Source organism: Aulonocara stuartgranti (assembly GCF_965226115.1).
Source record: "Aulonocara stuartgranti genome assembly, chromosome: 3".
Lineage (NCBI taxonomy): Eukaryota > Metazoa > Chordata > Actinopteri > Cichliformes > Cichlidae > Aulonocara > Aulonocara stuartgranti.
In genome coordinates this window covers 2,797,163-2,822,620 of record NC_138941.1, presented here as the reverse complement: position 1 = coordinate 2,822,620, position 25,458 = coordinate 2,797,163, and the positions used below count along the sequence as shown (strand labels likewise).

The 25,458-nt window shown below is 41.2% G+C and overlaps 1 protein-coding gene across 1 annotated transcript in view; it reads right to left on the bottom strand.

Moving 5' to 3' along the window:
* LOC309702400 (NACHT, LRR and PYD domains-containing protein 3-like) overlaps nt 1-18,350 on the bottom strand; it is a 24,341-nt gene extending 5,991 nt beyond the window's left edge. Inside the window, exons 1-8 of the mRNA XM_082527117.1 lie at nt 18,212-18,350; nt 18,008-18,127; nt 15,695-15,773; nt 13,516-13,720; nt 11,564-13,361; nt 9,810-9,983; nt 9,460-9,633; nt 3,990-4,199 (exon numbers count right to left, since the gene is read on the bottom strand). Coding sequence (XP_082383243.1) covers nt 3,990-4,199; nt 9,460-9,633; nt 9,810-9,983; nt 11,564-13,361; nt 13,516-13,720; nt 15,695-15,773; nt 18,008-18,127; nt 18,212-18,300 — 2,849 coding nt within the window. The 5' untranslated portion in view covers nt 18,301-18,350. The remainder of the gene's footprint in view (nt 1-3,989; nt 4,200-9,459; nt 9,634-9,809; nt 9,984-11,563; nt 13,362-13,515; nt 13,721-15,694; nt 15,774-18,007; nt 18,128-18,211) is intronic.
* Between the last annotated feature and the right edge of the window lie 7,108 nt (nt 18,351-25,458).

The following is a 25,458-nucleotide window of genomic DNA, read 5'->3' as shown; positions in this document are numbered from 1 at the left end:
GAGCAGAAGTGAAGCCTTCATGGAGAAGGATGGAGTTAGTGTTCCTGTGCTAACTGATCCCAAATGGCTCATGGACTCAGCTTTTCTTGTTGATATGACACATGAGCTTAATGTACTGAACAAGACGTTACAAGGCCAGGGGCAACTTGTCAGTGCTGCCTATGACAACGTGAGAGCATTCTCCACAAAACTGGCGCTCTGGAAAGCTCAGCTCTCTCAGACAAACCTTTGCCATTTCCCAGCATGCAAGGCACTCGTGGATGCAGGCACACCATTCAGTGCTGACGAGTATGTTGATGTCACTTTGAGGCTACAGGAGGAATTTGATCACAGATTTGCTGACTTCAAGACACACAGAGCCACCTTTCAAATGTTTGCGGACCCCTTCTCCTTTGATGTGCAAGATGCCCCTTCTGTGCTTCAAAAGGAGCTCATTGAGCTGCAGTGCAACTCTGAACTCAAAGCAAAGTTCAGGGAGGTGAGTGGAAAAGCAGACAAGCTTGGACAATTTTTGAGAGACTTGAGCCCTAGTTTCCCTCGGCTTTCCCGAATGTTCAAGCGGACCATGTGCCTTTTTGGTAGCACATACTTGTGCCAAAAGCTCTTCTCCACTTTGAACTTCAATAAGTCCAAGTACAGGTCCAGACTTACGGATGATCATCTTCAAGACATACTGAGGGTCGCAACTGCTTCCTCCCTCAGGCCAAATCTGGCTCGGCTATGCGAGAGGAAACGCTGCCAGGTCTCTAGCAGCAAGGAGTAGGCAAGAGAAGCCATGTTCAGAAGAACAGTTCATTTTCTACAGTGTTCCATTCATGTTCAGAAGAAGGTTATAGAACTGTTAATACAGACATTTCAATCTAAATGCAGCAGATATAGAAGACTGAAAGAAACACACAAGTTCACTGACTAAAAATATCTTATTATTATTTTATTTATGTATTACAGATTGATTTATTTTCTTTTTAATTCTTAATTTGTTTATTCATTTTTCATATTTTGTGTTAAAAAATAAAAATAAAGAGATTTGAGAAGATTGGAATTTTTTAACCATGCCTTTCTTGTGGAAAACCTAATGCGGCCCAGCCTCACCCAGACTCTGCCTGCAGCGGCCCCCAGCTAAATTGAGTTTGAGACCCCTGTCCTACACCATAAATCAGTAAGAGAGGGTACGACCTCTCTCATGGCCCCAAGTGGTGTGTGCAAGCCAGAGCACTCTGGAAGGCACACAGAGTCTTTACAGACTACTCAGGATCAAACCTCTATCATCATGCAATCGATTATACAACTCTAAGCATATATGAGTAAATATTTCTAAGCATAAATGACAATCAACAATATAAACCTTACAGCTGGTTTTAATAACAGAATTCATTTGTTTCTCAAACGAGAAAGAGCTATCGAGAAACACTCCTAAATCTTTAGTTCTTAACTTTTCCAGTGGGCCAAGGTCAACATTATCTGCTAATGCTAAATAGGCTGCCGTTATTAACTAATGCTAATTTGACATGAATTAGCATTATGCACTAATGCTAACACTTACTTTTTTTAAAAATGTGAGTAGCTAATGCTAACACTATTTCCCTTAACTTTATAACAATGTGAACGGCTAATGCTAACACTCTTTTTCCTAGCATTATAACATCTGAGCTGCTAATGCTAAGTAGGCTGCCATTAGCACCTACGTCTAATTTAAGGCAAATACGCATTAGAACCTAATGCTCATATCGTTTTCCTTTGCTTTATAACAATGTGAGCAGCTACTGCTAAATAGCATTAGCTAATAACAGCAGTCTAATTTAATGCAAGTTTGCCTCATTTGCATTACAACGATGTGAGGAGTTAACGCTAAGTATGCTGCCATTAGTGGCTAATTCTAATTAGGGGTGAATAAATATTACCAGCTAATGCTAATATCGTATTCTCTTCCCTTTTAACAATGTGAGCAGCTAGTGCTAGGTAGGCTGATGCTAGCAGCTAATGCTAAAGCTAATTTAATGTGAATTAGCATCACATTAGTGAGGAGTTAATGCTAAGTAGACTGCCATTAGCAGGTAATGCTAATTTAGGTGAATTAGCATTATCCACTAATGCTAACACTGTTTTTGCCAACTCTTTTCCCTTGCATTATAACAATATGAGCAGCTAATGCTAAGAAGGCTGCCATTATTAGGTAATGCTAATTATTATGTGTGTTAGCATTATCCGCTGCTGCTAGCAATGTTTTATCTTACCTTTTAACAATATCAGCAGCTAATGCTAACACTACTTTAATTTCAGTTAAACCTACTTAGCATTAATTAACTTCATTTAGCATTAAGAAGTTTTTGCTATAGGCTACCATTAGTGGCTAATGCTAATTTTAGGTAAATAGAAATTGGCAGCTAATGCTAATACCATATTTTCTTGCCTTATAACAATGTGACCAGCTAATGCTAAGCAGGTGCCATTATTAGCTAATACTAATTTGAGATGAATTAGCATTATCCGCTTATGCTAACAATGTTTTTTCTTACTTTTTAACAATACGCCATTAGTGGCTAATTCTAATTTTAGATGAAAAAGGATTAACAGCTAATGCTCATACTGTTTGCTTTGTAAGAATGACAGCAGCTAATGATATGAAGTCTACCGTTATTAACTAATGCTAATTTGATGAGAATTAGCATTATCTGATAATGGTAACTCTTTTCCCCTGCATTATAACAATGTCAGGAGTTAATGCTAAGTAGACTGCCATTAGGGGCTAAATCTAATTAGGGGTGAATAATTATTAGCCGCTAATACTAATACCGTTTTCTCTTTTTCCTTATAACAACTTGAGCAGCTAATGCTAATTTGATGCGAATTAGCATTATATTAGTGAGCAGTTAATGCTAAGTAGGCTGCCATTATTAACTAATACTACGTTGACGTGAATTAGCATTATGCGCTACTGCTAATACTGTTTTCTCTTACTTATTAAAAATGATAGTAGCTAATACTAATACTCTTTTCCGTTGGGTAACAACAAAGTGAGGAATTAATGCTAAGTTGGCTGCTTTTAGCGGCTTATTCTAATTAGGGGTGAATAATTATTAGCAGCAAATGCTAATACCGTTTTCTCTTTCCTTATAACAATATGAGCAGTTAATGCTAATTTGATGTAAATTAGCATTATATTAGTGAGGAGTTAATGCTAAGTAGGCTGCCATTAGTAGCTAAAGGTAATTTGAGGTGAATAAGCACTAGTAGCTAATGCCAATACCCTTTTCTCTTGTGTTATAATGATGTGAAACGTTAATATTGTTCTCAAACAACAGAATGAGAATGAAATATTGATTCTAACAGGGCCCATAAACAGCATTAGCTTAGCAGCATTAGCTTATCAGAGTCTCCATCATGGTCACACAAATCCTTAGCGGAGCAAAGTGGCCTACTTAGCAATAGCTGCTGTAGAAAGCAAAGGGAAAACAGTATTAGCATTAGCTGCTAAATGTGCACTTGAGAACAAATCTATTGTGAATTCAGCCGTGAATGTAGTGTTTCCAGTAAGCTTCCATTTCCAAATGTTAGCTGCTCCTGTCTGCCTCTTTGTCACACACACAGACTGAAATGATTCACAGCCTTGTTTCATCCTTCTGTCAGTGTCACTGACTGTCACTGTGACTGTGGACATACAGCATGGGAAACACACACATGGCTGATACTTGTATCTAAAGTTACAAAATGTTGTCTCTGTCCAAATATTACCTAACTGTAAGTCTACTTTTAATGAAACTCTCAACATGACTTATCAGTTATCATTAATGTTCCTGCAAACAGACTCCTTGAAGACCCCCTACATAAATATCCATGTACTATCCAGCTAGACTAGTGTGTCTGTCCCTGAAAATATTCCTGCATGTGTGATTGTTCATGTCTCATCTGCAGGAAACAAACAGGAAGTGAGTGAAAGACACAGGAAATGATTCCAGCTCTTCCTCCTATATCAGACATTCTCTCCATACCTGAGAGTGTCCAGTCTCCAGCCTGGATCCTTCAGTCCAGCCGACAGAAGCTTGATTCCTGAGAGACCTGGATGATTGTAGCTCAGGTCCAGCTCTCTCAGATGGGAGGGGTTGGAGCTCAGGTCCAGCTCTCTCAGATGGGAGGGGTTGTAGCTCAGAGCTGAGGCCAGAGAAGTACAGCCTTCCTCTGTGATCAGACAGCCTGACAGACTGCAGACACACAAAACAACAATCCATCTGTTATCCATCTCTATAGCAGCATAACTAAGTGATGGTTCAGGGTCACCTGATCCAGCTCGAACTATAAGTTTTATCAAAAAGGAAAGTTTGAAGCTGATCGTCAAAGTAGAGAGGGTGTCTGTCTCCTGAACTCAAACTGGGAGCTGCTTCCACACCCAGTCCAACATAGCCAGGCTTTCTTTGCTGCTTTGACAAAACCTCAAATCCCAGTCAGAGATGGTGAGCATCATCACAGTGATGATCATTTCTCTGTTAACCCAGGCTTTCTGCTTCAGGATCTGTGCACGCTCACAGAACAAGGAGACCTTTAAACATCATTTCACTAAATGGATGGACTGAGCTCAGCCTACAGATGAACTGGATAAATAAAGATTTGACCTCAGTGTGCTCAGTGTTCCTGTCTATTCCTAACATGATAGCTGCACTTTAGAGCTCTAAAACTGGAACTGACACATATTTAAACTCCACATGTTACTCAGTACATTCAGTTCTGACACTCGCCCACAGTCCAACAAAGGAAACATGGAGATCACATCAGTTTGTCACCAAAGTCTAATTATTCCAGAGGGCAGTGTTGATACAACTAAAGTTATTTTTAAGCAAAGTTGAGTTTTTTATTGTCGCAGTACTTCATGTCTGAAGTATCACTTAAATGCATTACACGCTGTTGATGGCAGCAAACAAACCACCCAAAGAAACAGAGGTGGGAGGCTTGGGCAGACTACGTAGGATCAGCTTGTGGGAGGAGTCAGGATAAAACCAAAGAAAGACAAGCTAACAAACACCACAGTGAAGTGAGTAGCTACAAACTGCAGGCCGATTAGTGTTGTTGAAGAAGTCGGTCTGAGGAACGTTCTTAGGATCAACAAATGACGGCATGTATGAGCCTCCCTCAAGACGCACCATCACAAGAAGAACACACAAGCTGTAGAAAAAGGAGAGACTATGAAAGCCACGGCGTTACAACGTGCACCAGCTGTTGGTCTCTCTGGAGACTACTGGGCGTGGCTGGGTAACCATGGTTACTTGGGAGTTACAGTACATGATATTAATGAAGAGTGGGAGCTGCGTTCTATAGCAAACAATTTGTTATGAGGTAATCAGCTGATCTTAGTTTAACCGGAAGCCCTTCACAATAATTGCAATGCCTTTATTTTGTACAACTACCATCAGTTCGTCTGTACTGATGGTAACTTAAAGTCACACTAATGTCGTTTAGTTTCTATAGTTTATGTAGTGGAAGTATACTACAGTACCCTGATCACTGATAGGACAGATTTATGTAGATATACACCTTTGTGTTTAACATTACTGCATTATAGTACTGTGATCTTTGTCCTTATATATGGCTATATTAGCTATACTGATGTACGTACATATAACTGGATATGTATCTTATCTATTCATCTTATTTGTCATGTATTTGTATTGTGTACTTCCTTTTTGTAAGAAACCACACACATGATCACAGCCGCAAGAATCAATCAGTGAAAGAATAAAGTGTCTCAAACCAAACCTTAAGCTCTTTATTCCACATGCTGGGATCATTTGGCCTTCAGTGGTGTTCTGGCTGACACACCGGAGTGACCAGAGTGCTAAAGAGTGAATCGGACACACCAGTGTCATCTCTGATATCTCCACTACATTTAATCGTCCTTCAGCTTGTGGCTGCCGTTAGCTGGTCTGCTAGTTAGCTGATTTGCTATTTAGCCGGTGTGCTAGTTAGCTGGTGTGCTGACCAGCGAACCAGTAGGTTACAAGATGAGCTTGTCTGTCTGATGAGCCAGCTCTCTCTGTCTTGGTCATTTTGTCCTTGGGCAAAACCTAACCTACCACTACAACTGTAGCTTACCTCCACCAGTGTGTGAATGTGAGAGTGAATGAATACAGGGAGTGCAGAATTATTAGGCAAATGAGTATTTTGTCCACATCATCCTCTTCATGCATGTTGTCTTACTCCAAGCTGTATAGGCTCGAAAGCGTACTACCAATTAAGCATATTAGGTGATGTGCATCTCTGTAATGAGAAGGGGTGTGGTCTAATGACATCAACACCCTATATCAGGTGTGCATAATTATTAGGCAACGTCCTTTCCTTTGGCAAAATGGGTCAAAAGAAGGACTTGACAGGCTCAGAAAAGTCAAAAATAGTGAGATATCTTGCAGAGGGATGCAGCAGTCTCAAAATTGCAAAGCTTCTGAAGCGTGATCATCGAACAATCAAGCGTTTCATTCAAAATAGTCAACAGGGTCGCAAGAAGCGTGTGGAAAAACCAAGGCGCCAAATAACTGCCCATGAACTGAGAAAAGTCAAGCGTGCAGCTGCCAAGATGCCACTTGCCACCAGTTTGGCCATATTTCAGAGCTGCAACATCACTGGAGTGCCCAAAAGCACAAGGTGTGCAATACTCAGAGACATGGCCAAGGTAAGAAAGGCTGAAAGACGACCACCACTAAACAAGACACACAAGCTGAAACGTCAAGACTGGGCCAAGAAATATCTCAAGACTGATTTTTCTATGGTTTTATGGACTGATGAAATGAGAGTGAGTCTTGATGGGCCAGATGGATGGGCCCGTGGCTGGATTGGTAAAGGGCAGAGAGCTCCAGTCCGACTCAGACGCCAGCAAGGTGGAGGTGGAGTACTGGTTTGGGCTGGTATCATCAAAGATGAGCTTGTGGGGCCTTTTCGGGTTGAGGATGGAGTCAAGCTCAACTCCCAGTCCTACTGCCAGTTTCTGGAAGACACCTTCTTCAAGCAGTGGTACAGGAAGAAGTCTGCATCCTTCAAGAAAAACATGATTTTCATGCAGGACAATGCTCCATCACACGCGTCCAAGTACTCCACAGCGTGGCTGGCAAGAAAGGGTATAAAAGAAGAAAAACTAATGACATGGCCTCCTTGTTCACCTGATCTGAACCCCATTGAGAACCTGTGGTCCATCATCAAATGTGAGATTTACAAGGAGGGAAAACAGTACACCTCTCTGAACAGTGTCTGGGAGGCTGTGGTTGCTGCTGCACGCAATGTTGATGGTGAACAGATCAAAACACTGACAGAATCCATGGATGGCAGGCTTTTGAGTGTCCTTGCAAAGAAAGGTGGCTATATTGGTCGCTGATTTGTTTTTGTTTTGTTTTTGAATGTCAGAAATGTATATTTGTGAATGTGGAGATGTTATATTGGTGTCACTGGTAAAAATAAATAAATGAAATGGGTATATATTTGTTTTTTGTTAAGTTGCCTAATAATTCTGCACAGTAATAGTCACCTGCACACACAGATATCCCCCTAAAATAGCTAAAACCAAAAACAACCAAAAACATTCAGCTTTGATATTAATGAGTTTTTTGGGTTCATTGAGAACATGGTTGTTGTTCAATAATAAAATTATTCCTCAAAAATACAACTTGCCTAATAATTCTGCACTCCCTGTAGTGGGATTGTAAAGGGTCTTTGAGGGTCTCGAAAAGCGCTATATAAATGCAATCCATTATTATTATTAAGAGCATCTTTAGGCCTGACTGTGGTCATCCTTCCTCCAACCTCTCCTTACCAAAGATAACAACTACATCAGTATTAGCTCAATAACAATTTCTGCAATTCAATTGTGGACATTCATTTTTAAACCTTGTGTAAAACGATAAAACCTCAAAGTCTGAGCATTATTCTTTGTGCAAACAGCTCTTGCAGGTTCCCCCGGACTTAGGTTATTTTTATTATTTAATTACTTTCCTTTAAGCAGCTGTTCAGGCTACTAAACTCATCCCAGAAATAACAAGTGACACCATTAATAGTAGAGGTGGGAATCACCATACAACTCGCGATACGATATTATCACAATACTTAACGCACGATACGATATTATTGCGATTTTTTAAAATATTTTGCGATATTTAAATTCTGCACATAAAGGTAAACTTTATCAATATTCATTTTATCTAATATCAAAGTCTCACACTCAGTCTTTCTCTCATTTCAGTCAGTTTTATTGTTGACAAACTGAACGGTTTGTATTACAGTCTAGTCCAACTTAACTGAATGCAACCATCTGGTACAATTATAGCTATTCTGAACTATGCAATTTATGAAAACTATGCAGCCCCTTCAGCAACTGAAGAATTTGAAAGTAAATTTAAAAAAATATATAATTTTACATTAAATAAAAAAGTTTCAAACTTAATTAAAATTAAACATGTCTTAAATTAAAATAAGTAAACTGTCATGTTTATTGCTGCCAAAAAAAAAAGTTAAACACATTTGGACAGTGAAGGAATGTCAGGATTGTTGCTCAGAAAAAGGATCAACATGCTCTGAAGTCAACATGCTCTGACTCCAGAGCATGTTGACTTCAGAGAAAAAATTGTTTGTAACAAAATATCGATTTCTGCTGTCCCTGTATCGATACATTATTAGCAAACAAAATATCACGATACTACACAGTATCGATTTTTTCCCCCACCCCTAATTAATAGTGGAGCTAACTTTAACAGGTGAAACTGATTTGACCTATAAGGCTACTGCAGTTACTTCTTATCAGGTTTAGTAGGGAAGACATCTGGATGAGGTAGTTAGTAGTATGTAGTTAGTACCGGGCGACTCCCCTCCCCCACATCGGCACCAGAACCCTGTATTATCTACAGGGTAAGACTGCCTGTTTTATCAAACTATGGCCATTACTACTGTGATCATTTGCAGCCCAGTGTGCCGCTCTCTCTGCTGGGATGAACCACTGGAGCTCACCCAGTCATCCCTTTCTTTCTCTCAAGAAGAAGTGAAATAAATATATTTATTATATTACGAGTCTAATATTCTTTAAATCAAACTGTAATGAATAAATCAAGCAAGAAGATTTGGTGGCTCCACGTGTTGTAGAAGAAAAGATAAACATCTCATTTTGAGAAATCAGCCTTTAAAATTAAGTACTGTGAATAAAAAACAAACAGCGAGCCAATCAGCAGTCGCCAATATCCTCCTAATTTCATTCACAAAGAAATCAAATATATATATTATGGGCCCAAAGGAGCCTAAATCTTTCAATTAGGCAGTACGTGAAGTATTTTTTTAAATAAACAGAGACATGACTGAATTACTAAAAGTTGTTATAGAGTCCAATTATCCACTCAAATGTAAATAAAAGTTCACTTGACAGCTGTAAAAGTTACCTGTTTATACAATAATATAAATCACATTTCAAATGATCATCTGTGGAAAAGTTTGAATCCTGACCTGAGAGTTTCCACTGCACACTGTGAACTCTTTAGTCCAGCGGACAGAAGCTTCACTCCTGAATCCTGCAGGTCAGAGTTACTCAGGTCCAGCTCTCTCAGACTGGAGGACTGGGAGCTGAGGACTGAGGACAGAGCTTCACAGCTTCTCTCTGACAGGTTACAGCCACTCAGTCTGAAAAATAAAAGACAATCTATAAAACAAGTACTCATGTAGAGTTTGTTAATACATTTCACAACATTAAATGTTGACTTTCTATTTTTAAAGGAAACATAAACATACTAAGATACAACATCATATGTATGAACTTTAATTAATAATTCTAAAAACTAAATGTTCCCTGATCTGACCTCAGAGTATTCAGTTTACAGTTTAAATGTTGTAGTCCAGCAGACAGAAGCTTCACTCCTGAATCCTGCAGCTTTCTGATACTCAGGTCCAGCTCTCTCAGACTAGAGGACTGCGAGCTGAGAACTGAGGACAGAGCTTCACAGTTTTCCTCTGAGAGTTCACAGATGTTAAGTCTGAAGATAAAAACATGAATAAAGATTGTTGTTAAAGTGTAATCAAGGTGCAATAGCTTATTGTCTTGTGCTGAGCAGGTTAGTAAAACTTCTGTTTAACTTTGAAATGAATAAAAATGCTATGAAACAAGGATAACTGGATAAAGACATAAACAAAAACAAACATCAAACACATAAACAAACAGAACTAAACATAATACAAATTGATCTGACCTCAGAACATTCAGTTTGGCATGTGGACTCTCCACTGCAGCAGACAGAAGCTTTACTGCTGAAGCCTTCAGGCTGTTGGTACTCAGGTCCAGCTCTCTCAGACTACAGGACTGGGAGCTGACCACTGACAACAAATTTTCACAGCCTTCCTCTGAGACGTTACAGCTGCTCAGTCTGTGAGAGAAAGGAAAAAAACAAAAACAAAAAAAAACAAACAATATATGTGATCAAATTAAATTTGTTTATATGTTGAACCCTTTTTTTTTTAAATTTATTTAAACCTATGAGACTATGAGTGCTACCAGTCCAGTGCACATGATTGGTACCTTGATGGTACCTTGCTCAGGGGTACCACAAGGTAACTATTCGGTGGATTCGACCCCTGACCTTATGATCATGGGGCGACCACTCTGCCTACTGAGCTAATAATTCTGTGTACGCTGTCATACAATATTAACTAAAACAATTATTTTAGAAAATTTTAGTAATTCAATAATCATGCTCATTACCTGTGTATTGTGAATAACACTTGATTTTAAACACTAGCTGTATAAAACTCTTCCTGTTAAAGGTGCGTATAAAGGAGATGAGCTGAAATGCAGACTTCATGGAGAATGTTTGCTGTCAGCATATATCAAAGACAAAGCAGAGATCCATCCAGTCTCTTCCACTAAGCCCACAGAGGGACAGACAACCACTCTCACTCACACCTGCATGAAGTTTAGATCACCAGGTAACCTAACTGCATGTCTGTGGACAGTGGGAAGAAACTGTAGAGGACCCAGAGTGAACCCACTATAATTCTGTGATAACACTGGTTATGGAAGCCTTACAGTTACATATGGTTACTGACAAGAAACACGACCTTAGAGGCAATTTCAGTAATGAAGACCGAGTTTCTCCCTCCATACAGGATGAAAACATGACAGCACAGCAGAGATTTATATTTAAAAAGGGAGGGTGTGCACTGAAAGTGAGATACAAACTTGAACTTAAATTATGAACATCAGAAAAAGATGTAGGTGAAGTCTGGCAGGTGACGTTTGTGCATTAGAATAAAACAACCAAACTCCTGGAGTTGGAGACAAATGAACAAGCTGAGGATAATAAACATGTCAGAGGGGCTGAAGCATCAGAGCTCATGTTCTTATAGGCTGGGTCTGGATTGTCCTTTGATAAGAGTTACAGAACAAAGTGTGTTTTAGAAATGCTGGAGTGAAACATTAAAACTACCATATATTTACCGAGTGACTGATGATAATTTAATTTACTATTTTAAAAAAATGTTACAGTGCTCTTTGAACTCAGCATTTCTGATTTATTTCCCATGATTTTAACAATGAAGCGATGACAACATGTTTACTCACAGAGCTTTGTTGGAGGCTTTGACCACTGGCAGCAGCCTCAGAAGAGCCTCCTCTGAAGCAGAGTATTTCTTCAGGTCAAACTCATCCAGATCTTCTTCTGATGACAGTAAGATGAAGACCAGAGCTGACCACTGAGCAGGAGACAGTTCATCTGTGGAGAGACTTCCTGATCTCAGGGACTGTTGGATCTCCTCCACTAGAGAACGATCATTCAGTTCATTCAGACAGTGGAACAGATTGATGCTTTTCTCTGCAGACAGATTCTCACTGAGCTTCTTCTTGATGTACTGGACTGTTTCCTGATTGGTCAGTGAGCTACTTCCTGTCTGTGTCATCAGGGCTCGTAGGAGAGTCTGATTGGTCTGCAGTGAAAGACCCAGGAGGAAGCGGAGGAACAAGTCCAGGTGTCCATTTGGACTCTGTAAGGCCTTGTTCACAGCACTCTGGTAGAAGTGTTTCTTTGCAGATTCTCCTGTTTCAGACTTCTTGGATGTTGTTTGTTGTTGTTCCAGCAGATTGAGTCCAGAGTTGCTGAAGGTCAGATGGACATGAAGAGCAGCCAGAAACTCCTGAACACTCAGATGGATGAAGCAGAACACCTTGTCCTGGTACAGTCCTCTCTCCTCTTTAAAGATCTGTGTGAACACTCCTGAGTACACTGAGGCTGCTCTGATATCGATGCCACACTCTGTCAGGTCTGATTCATAGAAGATCAGGTTTCCTTTCTGCAGCTGATCAAAAGCCAGTTTTCCCAGAGACTCCATCATCTTCCTGCTCTCAGGACTCCAGTGTGGATCTGTCTCAGCTCCTCCATCATACTTGACCTTCTTCACTTTGGCCTGAACCACCAGGAAGTGGATGTACATCTCAGTCAGGGTCTTGGGCAGCTGTCCTCCCTCTCTGGTTTCCAGCACATCCTCCAGAACTGTAGCAGTGATCCAGCAGAAGACTGGGATGTGACACATGATGTGGAGGCTTCGTGATGTCTTGATGTGGGAGATGATCCTGCTGGCCTGCTCCTCATCTCTGAATCTCTTCCTGAAGTACTCCTCCTTCTGTGGGTCAGTGAACCCTCTGACCTCTGTCACCATGCCAACACAGTCAGGAGGGATCTGATTGGCTGCTGCAGGTCGTGTGGTTATCCAGAGGCGAGCAGAGGGAAGCAGTTTCCCCCTGATGAGGTTTATCAGCAGCACATCCACTGAGGTGGACTTTCTAGGGTCAGTTAGGATTGTAGTTTTGTGGAAGTCCAGAGGAAGTCGACACTCATCCAGACCATCAAAGATGAACACAACCTGGAAGTCTTCAAAGCTGCAGATTCCTGCTTCTTTGGTTTCAGTAAAGAAGTGATGAACAAGTCCCACCAAGCTGAACTTTTCCTCTTTCAGCACATTCAGCTCTCTGAAAGTGAATGGAAATATGAACTGGATGTCCTGGTTGGCTTTGTCTTCAGCCCAGTCCAGGCTGCATTTCTGTGTTAAGACCGTTTTCCCAATGCCAGCCACTCCCTTTGTCAGCACTGTTCTGATTGGTTCATCTCTTCCAGGTGAGGCTTTAAAGATGTCTTCTTGTCTGATGGTTGTTTCTGGTCTGTCTGGTTTCCTGGATGCTGTTTCAATCTGTCTGACCTCATGTTCATCATTGACCTCTGCAGTCCCTCCCTCTGTGATGTAGAGCTCTGTGTAGATCTGATTCAGGAGGGTTGGGTTTCCTGCTTTAGCGATGCCCTCAAACACACACTGGAACTTCTTCTTCAGGGTGGATTTAAGGTTACGATGACAAACAGCAGCTGGAAGTTCTGAATAATAATAATAATAAAAATACAACTTTAACAATCATATTTTACAAAATGCTGATGACAATTTCTGACCCACTGAGAAATGACTGAACACACTGGTGTCACAAGTCTCTCATTTATCCAGCAGCTTAAATCTTTAGATAAATCCTCTTACGTCTCTGCAGACGGTCAGCCAGCTCCTCCTGCTTCATTCTCCTCAGGAAGTCCACTGTGATCTTCACAAATGCCTCTCTGCTGTTTCTCCTCTGCTCATCATCCTCCCTCTGAAACTCCAAGCACTGGGGCTTATTTGGATTCAGAGCCTTCTGGATCTTCTTCAGCTCGTTCTTCACAAAAGTGATGATGTTGTCCTCCAGCAGCTGGAACAGAATACTTTATGAATGAGCCACCACTCTGAACTTTAGTCCACACAACATCCACTTCTTTACGATCAAGGGGCATATCATCCACGAACTCTTTACCAATTATAGGTTTGACTTTATCTGATTAACTGAGACTTTGTCCACAACTCCATGATCCCAAAACGTTGATGCTGTTCATATGAATGCAGCGATTTCAGTGGGAGAAACATTTCACTGGTGTTCAGAGCTGAACTACCAACAGGTTGATGATCAAAGCCAGAAACTTGGAGATGTTTCAGGTGACTGAGTTGATCGTACAGACAGCTGGTCTTAAAGGTTCACTCTGTTTACACATACAGATCAGTATTTAAGGTTTGACTCTCATCATCCACTGGAGCACAAACTGGGCGTCATCAGGACACTACAACACAGAACAAACACCATCCCCACAGACACAGCAGCCAGCGAAGCAGAAGAACTTCACATCAAGAAGGTCCTGAGTAAATGTGAACGCTGGTTTGAGGGCGGAGTCAAGGAGGCCATTTATGTGAAACGACCATCTCTGAATGGAGGAGGGGCCCAAGGGTACAACTGTCACCATCTTACATGCTGTGATTGCAGCCATTCCCCAGCTCTCTGTGAACTGGACTCATGACCATTGATCAACAACCATTGATCAATGGTCCTGACAATATGCGTACCAATGATCAATGAACTGACCTCCCAGCCCATTGTTCCTTCAGTGGGCTGGTTTCAGTCATACAAATGTCCTGTTTATGAGATTGAAACCTGCAGTCAGCTGAGACTGAAGAAGTCACCTGATGATGATGAAACGTTTCTCCCACTGAAAACATCCAGATGAACAGAATCAAGCTTTTTGGGATTTACGTACCTGGATGATTGAGCATCAAGACACAACTCTGTGACTTTTCTCAGATGAATAAATCCTCTCCTCCAGTTTTGTTTACATCTACCAGCCCTGTGGCGCTGCCCAGGGAAATAATCTATGTGAGAGGTGGAAAGTCATACAGGTGTCTGCTCCTGCCTTCAGTTATTTTATCTACTGTGTGTCAACTGGCTGAACCTCCTCCAACTGTCTACTGTCTCCCTAAACTCAACAATGACTTCGTGATCTATCCATTCTCTGACCAAACACATCCTGCTGCAGGAGGTTAACATAGCAGCCAATGATGATCCCACTCACTGTGAACAACACATTTGGACCTGATTTGCTGCTCTGGTTTACACGTGAACTTCCACTGCTGCTGTCACCAACTTGAGAGGCTCTACAGAAAAACTGGACTTGTCCATAAAAATCATAAACTACATTATAAGGACAGCATTGCTCAATCAACTCTAATTACTACTGACATGTTATCTCTTCTAACTAAGGTACAGACACTCAAACTTGCTGCTTTCAATGAGAAGTCAAATGTCTGAATATGAGCTGGAAGCTGCTGAGAGTCCTCCTCCTTCCCGTGGGGTTTACTTTCTCTACTACTTTCAATATAAACACGCCCCTTTCATGCACCTGCAGAGGGCCACCAGCAGATGGAGCTGTCTTAAACAAATCCACTTGGATAGTTAGCTGTAGATGACTTTATCAGTATGATTGTAGGATTTTGAGTTATTCTTTAGATTTATTTAAACTCTTATATTGTGCACAAGCGTTGAGCGACCCATAATTTCTCTGTACTTTTCATAAGAGCAGCCAGACTTTCAGCTAGTTTTTCTTTTTTAAGAGCTCAAAGTTATTGAAGAAACAGTTATTCAGCTTCATTCCCACTGATCTCGACTACAAACTGTTTCACTTTGGTTTCTGTTTAAAGCCTTGATGTTTAAAACGTTTCCCTGTGATCACATTTGCACCGTCTGATTTCAAAGTTTGTTTCTTTTGGTCATTTAGTCCACAGAGTCCTTGGTGTTCTGAAAGGGACCTATAAATAAATGCATTATTATTAATAATAAAGTAGTTGTTGTACATGTACAGACCATAAATATGGAGTCCAGCTGTGTTTGATGCTGCTGGGCAGACTGACCACTGGGAACCTCTGAGCTCTGCTGCTCCACTCTGTGGAAGAACCATGAAGGATTAGATCAACACAGGATAAAGATCCAGGAGTTTCTGCTCAAATAACTTCATCTGAATCAAGTCTGTCAAGTTTTAGACTCTCAGATTCTGAAGATATATTTTCTGTTTTCTATGAACTTTCTTTCATCAGTGATGGAAGTGATGATGCTGCAGAAGCTCAGAGGAAACTTTGAGAAAACTGTGATGAACCATCAACTAATGCTCTCAGGAGGCCAAAGGTCCCTGAATGTAACTGTGCAGTAGATTCAACGAGTGTTTGAAACCTGACCACTTCCACATGTTTTCATTCTAACACAAGAAGTCCTTTTCTCATTGCTTTGATTTGAGTTTTGAGTTTTCTGAGTCTCGTATTTGGAGTCGAGTCTAATCAATGATCTGACAGAAGAACATTAAAAAGGATTTACCAGTGCTGTCAAAATTAACATGTAGGGTTAGGGTTAGGGGTTCATCTGTTATCATGATTAACATGATAAAAACCTTTAACACGACACATCTGGAGAGCAGAACGACTCAAAATCCCTGAAATGTTTCTATCAACGCACTTCGAGCAGTTTGTCCGAGTAGAGTTACCTTTGCACACGTGCAGATGTGCAGCACATCTGTTAGTGACGGCAGCTGAACCAATCAGCTCAATATGGAAGATGACAAACACACACTGACCTCCCGATGGAAAGTTTGAGTATTAAAAAAAATAACAAGACGGACCAGCCGACCAACATGAAGGATTCTGCACATCGTGACAGAAGGAATTTTCTTTTCACCGAAGCACTTCCAGCTTAAAATATCACAACGATGCAAAGCACTGATGACACAACTGCCAAGTGGACAAACTGCAGACCTGTTAGTGTTGTTAATAACATAGTTTTGGTTCCTCGTGTCAAAGACTTGAAGAAGAGTGACAGAGAGTGTTAGACTGCTGCAGGATCAGTGCCACCTCCACAGACCTGTGAAGAAAATGATTGTTTGACAGATGGGCTCAGATTCAGGATCAGCTGAGGAGTTTGTGGCTGACAGAATCCTGCAGGTACAGAGCAGAGCCCATCATTAGCATGCAGGACTGTCCCTGGGGGGGTCGGCTCATTCAGGAGGTTAATCAATGTTTACATGTTCAATAAACATGTTAAGTGTGTAAATTTGCCCTTTTCTCTCGAGTCTGTTTGCTCATGAAATGAAATTTGATTCGTTTACATTAAAAATGATGTTTAATGGTGATTAATCCAAATGAATCCACAGTAACCCTGTGATGAGTCTGATTAAACATTTTCATTAACAGCAGTAATATAGATTATATATTATTATATATTAGTGCACACTTAGCTTTTAGTATATATGTTTGTTACAAAGTTGTATTTACAGCAGAGAAGCTGAGTTAAAGACTGAAAACTATTCAAAGTCTCTTTGAATTGAAGCGTTTAACATTCTTTGTGTTTATTCTGCATTGACTTCATTATATGGTGTAAACGTCTGTTACAGGCTTAAATATAAAGTTGGAAAAATGTAACTGCAGCTATTGATCAAGTAATTGTGATTAATCAGGATTAATGACAGAAGATTGTGTCATTAATTAGTCATGTTTTAATCTACTGACAGCACTAGTGTTCACTCTTGTGCCTCCAACTGTTTTACGCCCTTTCAACACCTTCGTGGTCAAAAGTGTACACGCACAAAATCTACAATAAAACCCTCACGCAGCAATAGGACAGACACACAATCCATTTATCTCTGTGTCTCAAACACACACACGTGTATTCAAAGCCTCGATTTGTTCATATTTCATCTGTTGTGTTTTTATCTTCAGCGTTTTCAGTGTTGCTGCATTTACACCAAAAATGTTTCCATTGATGAATCAGATTGATTTGAATGTGTTTCATCCATACAAATCCCTCCCTGGTGGTCACATGACTCTATAACATAACAGGAGTCATGTGACAAGAGTTTCATGCTGTAAAATGTCAAAATGGTTGAATGTGGTGGAGTAAAAATGTGAGATGTCAGCTACTTTTCTTCAATATGAAATGTTTGCAGGGCCTGACAGGAAGTGGACGGACGCTCTGATCACTTCCTGTTTGCTGAAGTGGGTTTTCAGTTGTTTAGAAACCAAAGGCTTGTTTTAAAAGACAGTTTAAATGGGACTGAGGGAACGACGTGTTTGTAGTTTATATCCAACAACATCAAGCAGTTTAATCAAAGAGTTCATGTTGCTAACAGCTCACCTCTCTGCAGCAGACACAGGCTGGACTTTAAAATGAATGAAGCGCTCTTCAGACCAGTCACTCCTTAAGGACACAGAGCTGGCTTCAGGTTCATGTTTACGTTTAGTTCCTTGTTTCTTCCTGTGAATAATGATGCAGCAGTGATGTGAGTGCTGAGCTGTGACATGGAGAAGAGTCATGGACAGTTAGAGATGGTCATCTCACCTCTGAGCTTTGGTCTGGCTCTCATGTTCCCCACACAGAGTGCTTTTAGAGGGAGGGACTCCCTCCTCTCTGTCCTCACACTGATCCATGCTGCTCAATTCAGCTCACACACACTTTCTACCTGCAGAGGAAACACAAATCATTCATGTGCACATCAGCTGAAATCCTCCTTTCATCATGTGTGCTGTCCAAATATCAGCTGCTTCTTTCCTGCTTCATCTCAGTGTCAGCTGGATGCAGTCAGACAGCAGTGTGAGGCAGAGGAAGCTGCCATCAGCTGCTCTGCTATCAGTCCACTAGATGGAGCCTGAAGCACACACGATGCATTCACTGACACACACTGATTCACTGTGACTGGAAGCTTCAGTCAGTCCAACACGTGTGAACAACATTTTAAACATTTCAGCTGATCCAGGATTCAAAGAGGATCAGCAGAGTTAAAGCTTCACACTAATTCTTGCTGCTGAGTTTGCAGAGAACTGCACACACACTGATTCACTGCTAATGAGAAGCTTCTTCCATCCAGTAATTCATCATCCATCAGCTCTGCTGCTGCTCTCAGTCCTGGACTCTGATCACAAACTAAAAGCAGCTTTTTAACTCGTGTCTGTAAGAACTCTTAGTGTTAGCTTAGTGTTAGCTTAGCTTTAGCTTAGTGTTAGCTTAGCGTTAGCTTAGTGTTAGCATGCTGTGTGCTAGCTTAGCGTCAGAGCTCTGCAGGTGTCTCGTGTGTAAATATTAATCACAGTCACAGTAAAGGAGGTAAAGGGCTGTGACGTCATCACGTACGCTGCGTCCTCTGTGGGCTCTGAGTGAACTCAAAGTACAAACTACAAGTACACAAACACGAACGTAGCTCAGAGTGGCGGACACACTCGGCCTCGTTGGTCCAGCTGTGAGTCCGTTACCGTGAACTATGGAGCGGCAGATTTGTGCTGAACTAAGCTGCACACAGCTGATGTTAGCCAGGAAACATTACACACTGACTTTAATGGAGAGACCGGAAATACAAACACACACAGTTTGTTGTGTGAAGAAATCAAACACGAGCTGAACAAACAGTAAAGTTCCTAAAGACAAACTGTTAAAGGAGGAAACAAAGCAAACTTACAGTTTCTTCACACACCAACAACAAGCTCCACTCCACGAAGTTCAGGAAGTGAAATTAAACTTTGAGCAGGAAGGAAACACCCAAAGAGACGTTTGCGGACAATAAGGAGCATCGGGACACTGTGCTGCGTTCAGGTGCACCTGGGAAACTCCAAACCTCTGGCAGGCTGTGATTTATTTCTGCTGGTTTTCCTGTTTGAAGCACAAACATCCGTCATCACTTTGTTGTTCTTCTTCCTGCAGCGTTTAAATGTTTCAGCACTGACCTGATGTTTCTTCAAAGCTCATTTCAACCTGTTGAAGTCATGAATGAAAGTGCAGACTGAGAGTGGATCACATGATGTTTGAGGTGTGTCATGTGACATGTTCAGTATTGTCACACATGTCTAGATTGTCCCTGATATCATAACTGCTCAAACACTGATGATTATATTTGAAGAATTATTCCTGATGGCAGCAAAGTTTGAATGGAGCTCTCTGTCTGTGCTGATTTGTCGCCCTCTGGAGGTCAAAGCACAAACTGCATGATGTCACTGTAACCACCACAGTGACAGGAAGTGTTTTTATGACTGAAACACTGAAATGATGCTAACGGCTGTCGTTAGGCTCACTGACAGCAGTGCTGATGTGTTCATGTCAAACACTGGCTCAGGTCAGACTCCTTCATCCTTCTCCAGCGTGAGGCCGCCCTCAGACCCACAGGAGCTCTGACCTTTGACCTCCTGACCCTAACCATTTTAGTCTTGTTGCATCTTTAAATGCAAATCCATCCAAACTGTAGCCGAGCAAAAGAAGCTGGAAGCTGTTCTGTGAATGATGTTGTCGAAGGAGCTTGGAAAGAAAAGCGTCTGGACTTCTTTAAGTTGCTTGAAGAGGGACATGGACGTCTTAACGCCCACTCACATCCTGGGACATTTGATCACAGGAAATCACATGATGGGGTGGGGCTAGATCTCACAATGGGTTCACCCAAGACACGAGTAGTTCTTTATGTTTCTCGTGCACGGGAGAGAACTGGACCAATGCCGTTCCTTCGCTTGAGCACAGTCGCTCTCGTCCGTTCCCTCGTAACACTGCTCTTTTATTGAGGTTACATGAATATACATAGGTTCATTAACATACACGTGAACAAAGGTACCAGTCTGCATGTTATGTAGGTGTGTGTGTGTGTGTGTGTGTGTGTGTGTGTGTGTGTGTGTGTGTGTGTGTGTGTGTGTGTGTGTGGAGTCAGAGTGTGACCCCATAAACGACTTCCCTAAACCTGCTGGTCTGGAAGTCCAGCAGTTCATCTAAACAAAAGGCACTTAGACTAAAACAGACATCCTACCACAAAACAATAAGAAGGTAGCACCTCTCCCATGATCCCAGGACGTGGGTGTGAATGCCAGAACACTCTGGAGTCACACAAAGTCTTTAAAGACTACTATCATTACACAATTGGTTCTACACCTCTGAGCATATATGGTTAGATATTCCCCAATAACAATGACAATGATAAAATATAAATCCAACAATGGTTTTCAGGGTTTTTATCGTTAACTTCGTTTCCCTGGGTCTTTTCCCGTGTTGTAGTCGTGTGTCTTATTTTGAAAGAAATGTTTACGCATTACCATAGCGACCAGAGAGCATTAAGGGTGCAGACAGATGCATCCAACAACATTTTATTTTCCCTTATTTGATTTATGGACCTAACTGTATGAACTGGACTTTGTCTTTAATGCTGCTCCTCTTCATCATTGCTGTGTTGCATTTCCATCATTCTGCTGCTGGATTCACTGCAGGCTTTAACAAACACTCCTTTGGGTCCAGGCCCAGCCACGTGTTTGTAAGCTGCTGTGCTCCTCACAAATAAAGCCTGAAGCAGCTCAGACTGTTAGAAGCAGCACTGAGCCCTGTTACAGTTATAGTGTTAGAGCAACGGCTGCAGCCTACAGCATTTAAACTAGCTGACAGTAAACACATCAGTCCAGATGTTACCACATTACTTTGTGATGCTGAGAGTTAAAGGAGACTGGCTGATTAAAATCCCATTCCTTACATCACCGTCCTCTGCTCTGACTGCTTTCATTTAATCACAATCAGAATACTTTTTTGATCCCCAGGGGAAATTATTTAGGTTACAGTGCTGCAGCACAAACAGGAACAAAGACACAACACACTAAGTAAGAAATAGCACAACATACACAATATATACATGCATACATATGAGTCACTTATAAGTAACATGTGAGTGCTGGGGTCTATGACAGCAGGCAGGTCTGTATTTATGTCCAGGCTGACATGAACAGCTAGTAGTTCAGGGTTCAACACTCAGGAAAGTGTGTGACCTTCCACACTGACAGAAGATGCTAAACATGACTTTAAACTGTTGTTTGTTAAAGCCTCACAGATCTGAGAGCAGGGCTCAGTGGGTACATGAGCCTTTATACATGAAGGCTTTCTGTTTCCAGGAGAGGAAACATGTGATCCAGCTGTGTTTGGTCACATGGATCTGCTCTGCATGGATCACCTGACTAAAACATGTTGTTATTATTGTTCTTACAGTCTTAAATCGGTACATCAGGTGGGTCACATGACACCCGGGGGTGACAGCAGCATCTTTCCTCTTTAGAAAGCTGCTCTCTGTCCCAGGAGCTGTTGTCACAGTAACAGCAGGAACAGGAAGTCACATGCTCTCTGCTCTGTGATTGGCTGCTTCTTATCTCAGCTTCCTGCAGAGGGTGGGGTCTGCTGATAACGCACACCAACAGAAGTGTGACTTTCACTTCCTGTTTATTGCTGTTGTTTTTAAAGCTCTCAGGCGATGCTGCAGCGCCCCCTGCTGACACAAACTCCTCCCTCTGTCTCAGAGGTCACAGGTCAGCCTGCTGCAGAGGGTCTGCCTGTTCATGGACTTCCTGTTACAGAGACGGGTCTCAGCGTCAACACTGGTTTCTGATTGGACGGTGTGGAAAATGTTACGAGTTCAAAATATTGGGGATGGAGACAAGAGAAAAACCACAATAACAACACTGGTCCGGCCGGGTTGAGTCAAACGATGATTTTAATGATCACACACGTGGGAGATGGACACTGATGCAGACAGCCTCTGATCTCAAAATGGTGGAGCATTGCTCAAACTCTTATAGCCTCTGGTGCCTCCACCTTATCATAAAAGCCTAAACATTCACATGCTTTCTCTCACACAGCGCCTAAGCTACGACCTTGGCTCCCTGTTTATCTGCTCCTGCTGAGATGGGGCAGAAAACTCCAGCATGTTCTCTTCTAATCAGACAAATAAGGCGATGACTTTCTGCAAACAGTATTTCTTATAACTCAGCAGTATAATGCATCATAAAACAATATCATTCATTCACAATAAGTCAACAGTTTAATATAATGCACATCAGTTTAACTAATGCAATAGTTATCAGCTTCTTCTAATTCAGGAGAATAATGCAAACTAAAACTACATAATAATTCACAATCTTTAATTAGGGGTATAACATGGCATAAAATAATATTATAATCTCACAAAACCCAGCTTCCTCCAGCCGAGTGATGTGTGGATTCATCACTCTCTGTGGATCAGTGTAAGTCTGTGTGTGGGTCAGCTGCAGGACTTGTTTGACCTTTGACCCTGGCAGACAGAGCTGGTTACTGCTGTGTGACTCCTGCCGTCGCTCCACTTTAAATTTTACTTAAAATAAGTCCTGACATGGCCCCGCCCCCTCTGACCTGCTGCTCCTGGATGTGCTGAGGACACAGCGGAGGCTCAGAGGGGGCGGGGCTTTTCCCGTGGCGGTAACCAAACTGCATTAGGTCACTGCACTGCCAGTGTTTAACCACACCTCTTCTGACTGACCTTTGACCTCTGACATGTTGATTCGATCCTTATTTAATGACGTCTTTTATCTAGTGATTTAATTCTGTGTATTTATATGTGATGGTGTTCCTGAGTTCAGCCTCAGCTGATATCCACAGACGCTCCTATTGGCTGGTTTTAAAAACACATTTTTCCATTAAAGAGACTCTTTTAAAAACACGTCTGCCTGAAATTCACATTTCATTTATTTTGGGGGATTTTAACAGAGAGATAGAACTTTATGAATCCCTCATGTTTATCCTCCAGGAAATCCAGTTTGTAGCAGCAGAACACCGACAAACTTTTACACAGCACAGAATTAGGATATCAAATAAAGGGGAATAAGAGAATATGAATATAAGCATAAATATGTACATATATACACAGACCTCACACAGAGACAGCAGCTACACTGTGTGTGGATGTGATCCACAGTCACAGCTGTGGGTTTCAGTCAGTGTGTCTCTAACTTCATGGTCACATTTCAAAGCTTATTGGAGCCAGAAGATGTTCAAGTAAAAGATTTATTGCTGTACTCGTCTACCAGGATAACAGGAGGTTCATAAAGCTGTGTAATACTTCAGCTTTCCATCATGCAGTAGTAGTTTATTAAACCCCCCAAAATATGACTATCCAGAGTTGGGACCAGGAAGCAGAGTTGCAGTCTTACACGCCTCTCTGCAGCTTCTCTCCTCCTGCTACCCCCCAAAAACCCATCTCCATAGAGACTGTGTCAGCTCCCAAACAGACAAAAAAACAAACTAAAAACCAGCAACAAACAACTTAAACATAAACAATCACAAAGAAAGAACAATACAGTATCCACATCTGAACCAAAGAGTAAAACAGTGAAATGTGGATTATTAAACATTAGGTCTCTCTCCTCCAAGTCTCTGTTAGTACATGTTAGTAAAAACATTTCTGCATTTTACCCATATTTTATTTTTAACTCAAAATCAAAGATTCCAGATTCTCCTACATGTTGGTTTTGAATCAGATAGGACGACAGATTTCAGGTGGCCCTGTGTCTTTCTCTATTACATTTGCCACTGTGTAACTCAAAGTTATTTAAGGACTAGTTTATTTCAATGGATGAGTTTACTGACTGACGCGCAGAAGAAATAGTTCTTTATGGAGCCTAGATGGTGTGAATGATGAGACCAAAGACTGCAATATCTTGTACCAAAAATATATTGAATAAATGGAGGAAAGGGGAAATGGAACAAAATAATTAACACAACACACAACATAAATGCCCACAATTAAATAATAAATCAATGCTGTGATTTTTCTGTGCAAAAGTCCTTTTTGGTCCTCTTCTTTTTAAAGTTCACTTTTAAGGTATTCCTCCTTAGAGTCCAGCTTCATACAAATGGGGAAATATGTCCGTAATCCAAAGACGGCTAAGTGGGGGAAAGAGGAAACAAAGAATGGTCCTACCGGCTCGCCACTTCAATATGAAGAAGATTAATTCAAAGGGAGGGAACAAAACCTGACCTGTAGGTCAGAAAAACGTCCATTGGCACATCAAGTTCGATTCAGTTTACCGGTAAACAAATATATTTTTCTGCAAGCCTATGTAACAATGCAAATCATCATCAACCAATGTACAACAGTTAAATTATTAATTATCTTGGCTACGTAGCTTAATCTATACATTCCAGTAGCGTTCGCTACAAACAATACAAAAACAACAATAAAGGAAAACAGCTGTCTAACAGACAGCATAGCCGAATTCAAGGCAACACATAACAATAATCATTCAATCGCACTTTGTTTCAAAGTAAGCCCATTAAAATGCTTAAGTAAATAAAAGTGTTCAAAAACAGCGGTTTTTGAGCCGGAGTTCTGCTCGCGGTGGGAACGCCGCCGCAAAAAGCCACTTTTTAATCGCGAAAACGATCGGCTGGTTACTGACAACCAAAAGGTTGTTTTTGGTAGATATTAAAGATCATGGGTGGGCGGGGCAAATGGAGCAGTTTTCTACAGTCGAGTAAAATTCCAGGAAAGAGCTGGGTGTGGCTTTCCTTTAAATCACATGATCAACAGCTTTAAGATGGAGGCAACTCGCTCAGTGTTTCCTGTTTCATTCTTAGACTGTGGCGATGGTAAGTAGCAGCTTTTCACTTGTTACCTGGCATCTTTTCAGCCACCAATGATAGTCATTGTATGTTATCAACATTTCACTAACTATGTTTTCTCTCATGTTTAAAATAGGCCGACCAAGAGCAAAATAGGTATGTCTGCAGACTCTGCTGTAGCCAAAGTTATCAGATCTCCTGTGTCTTTAAAT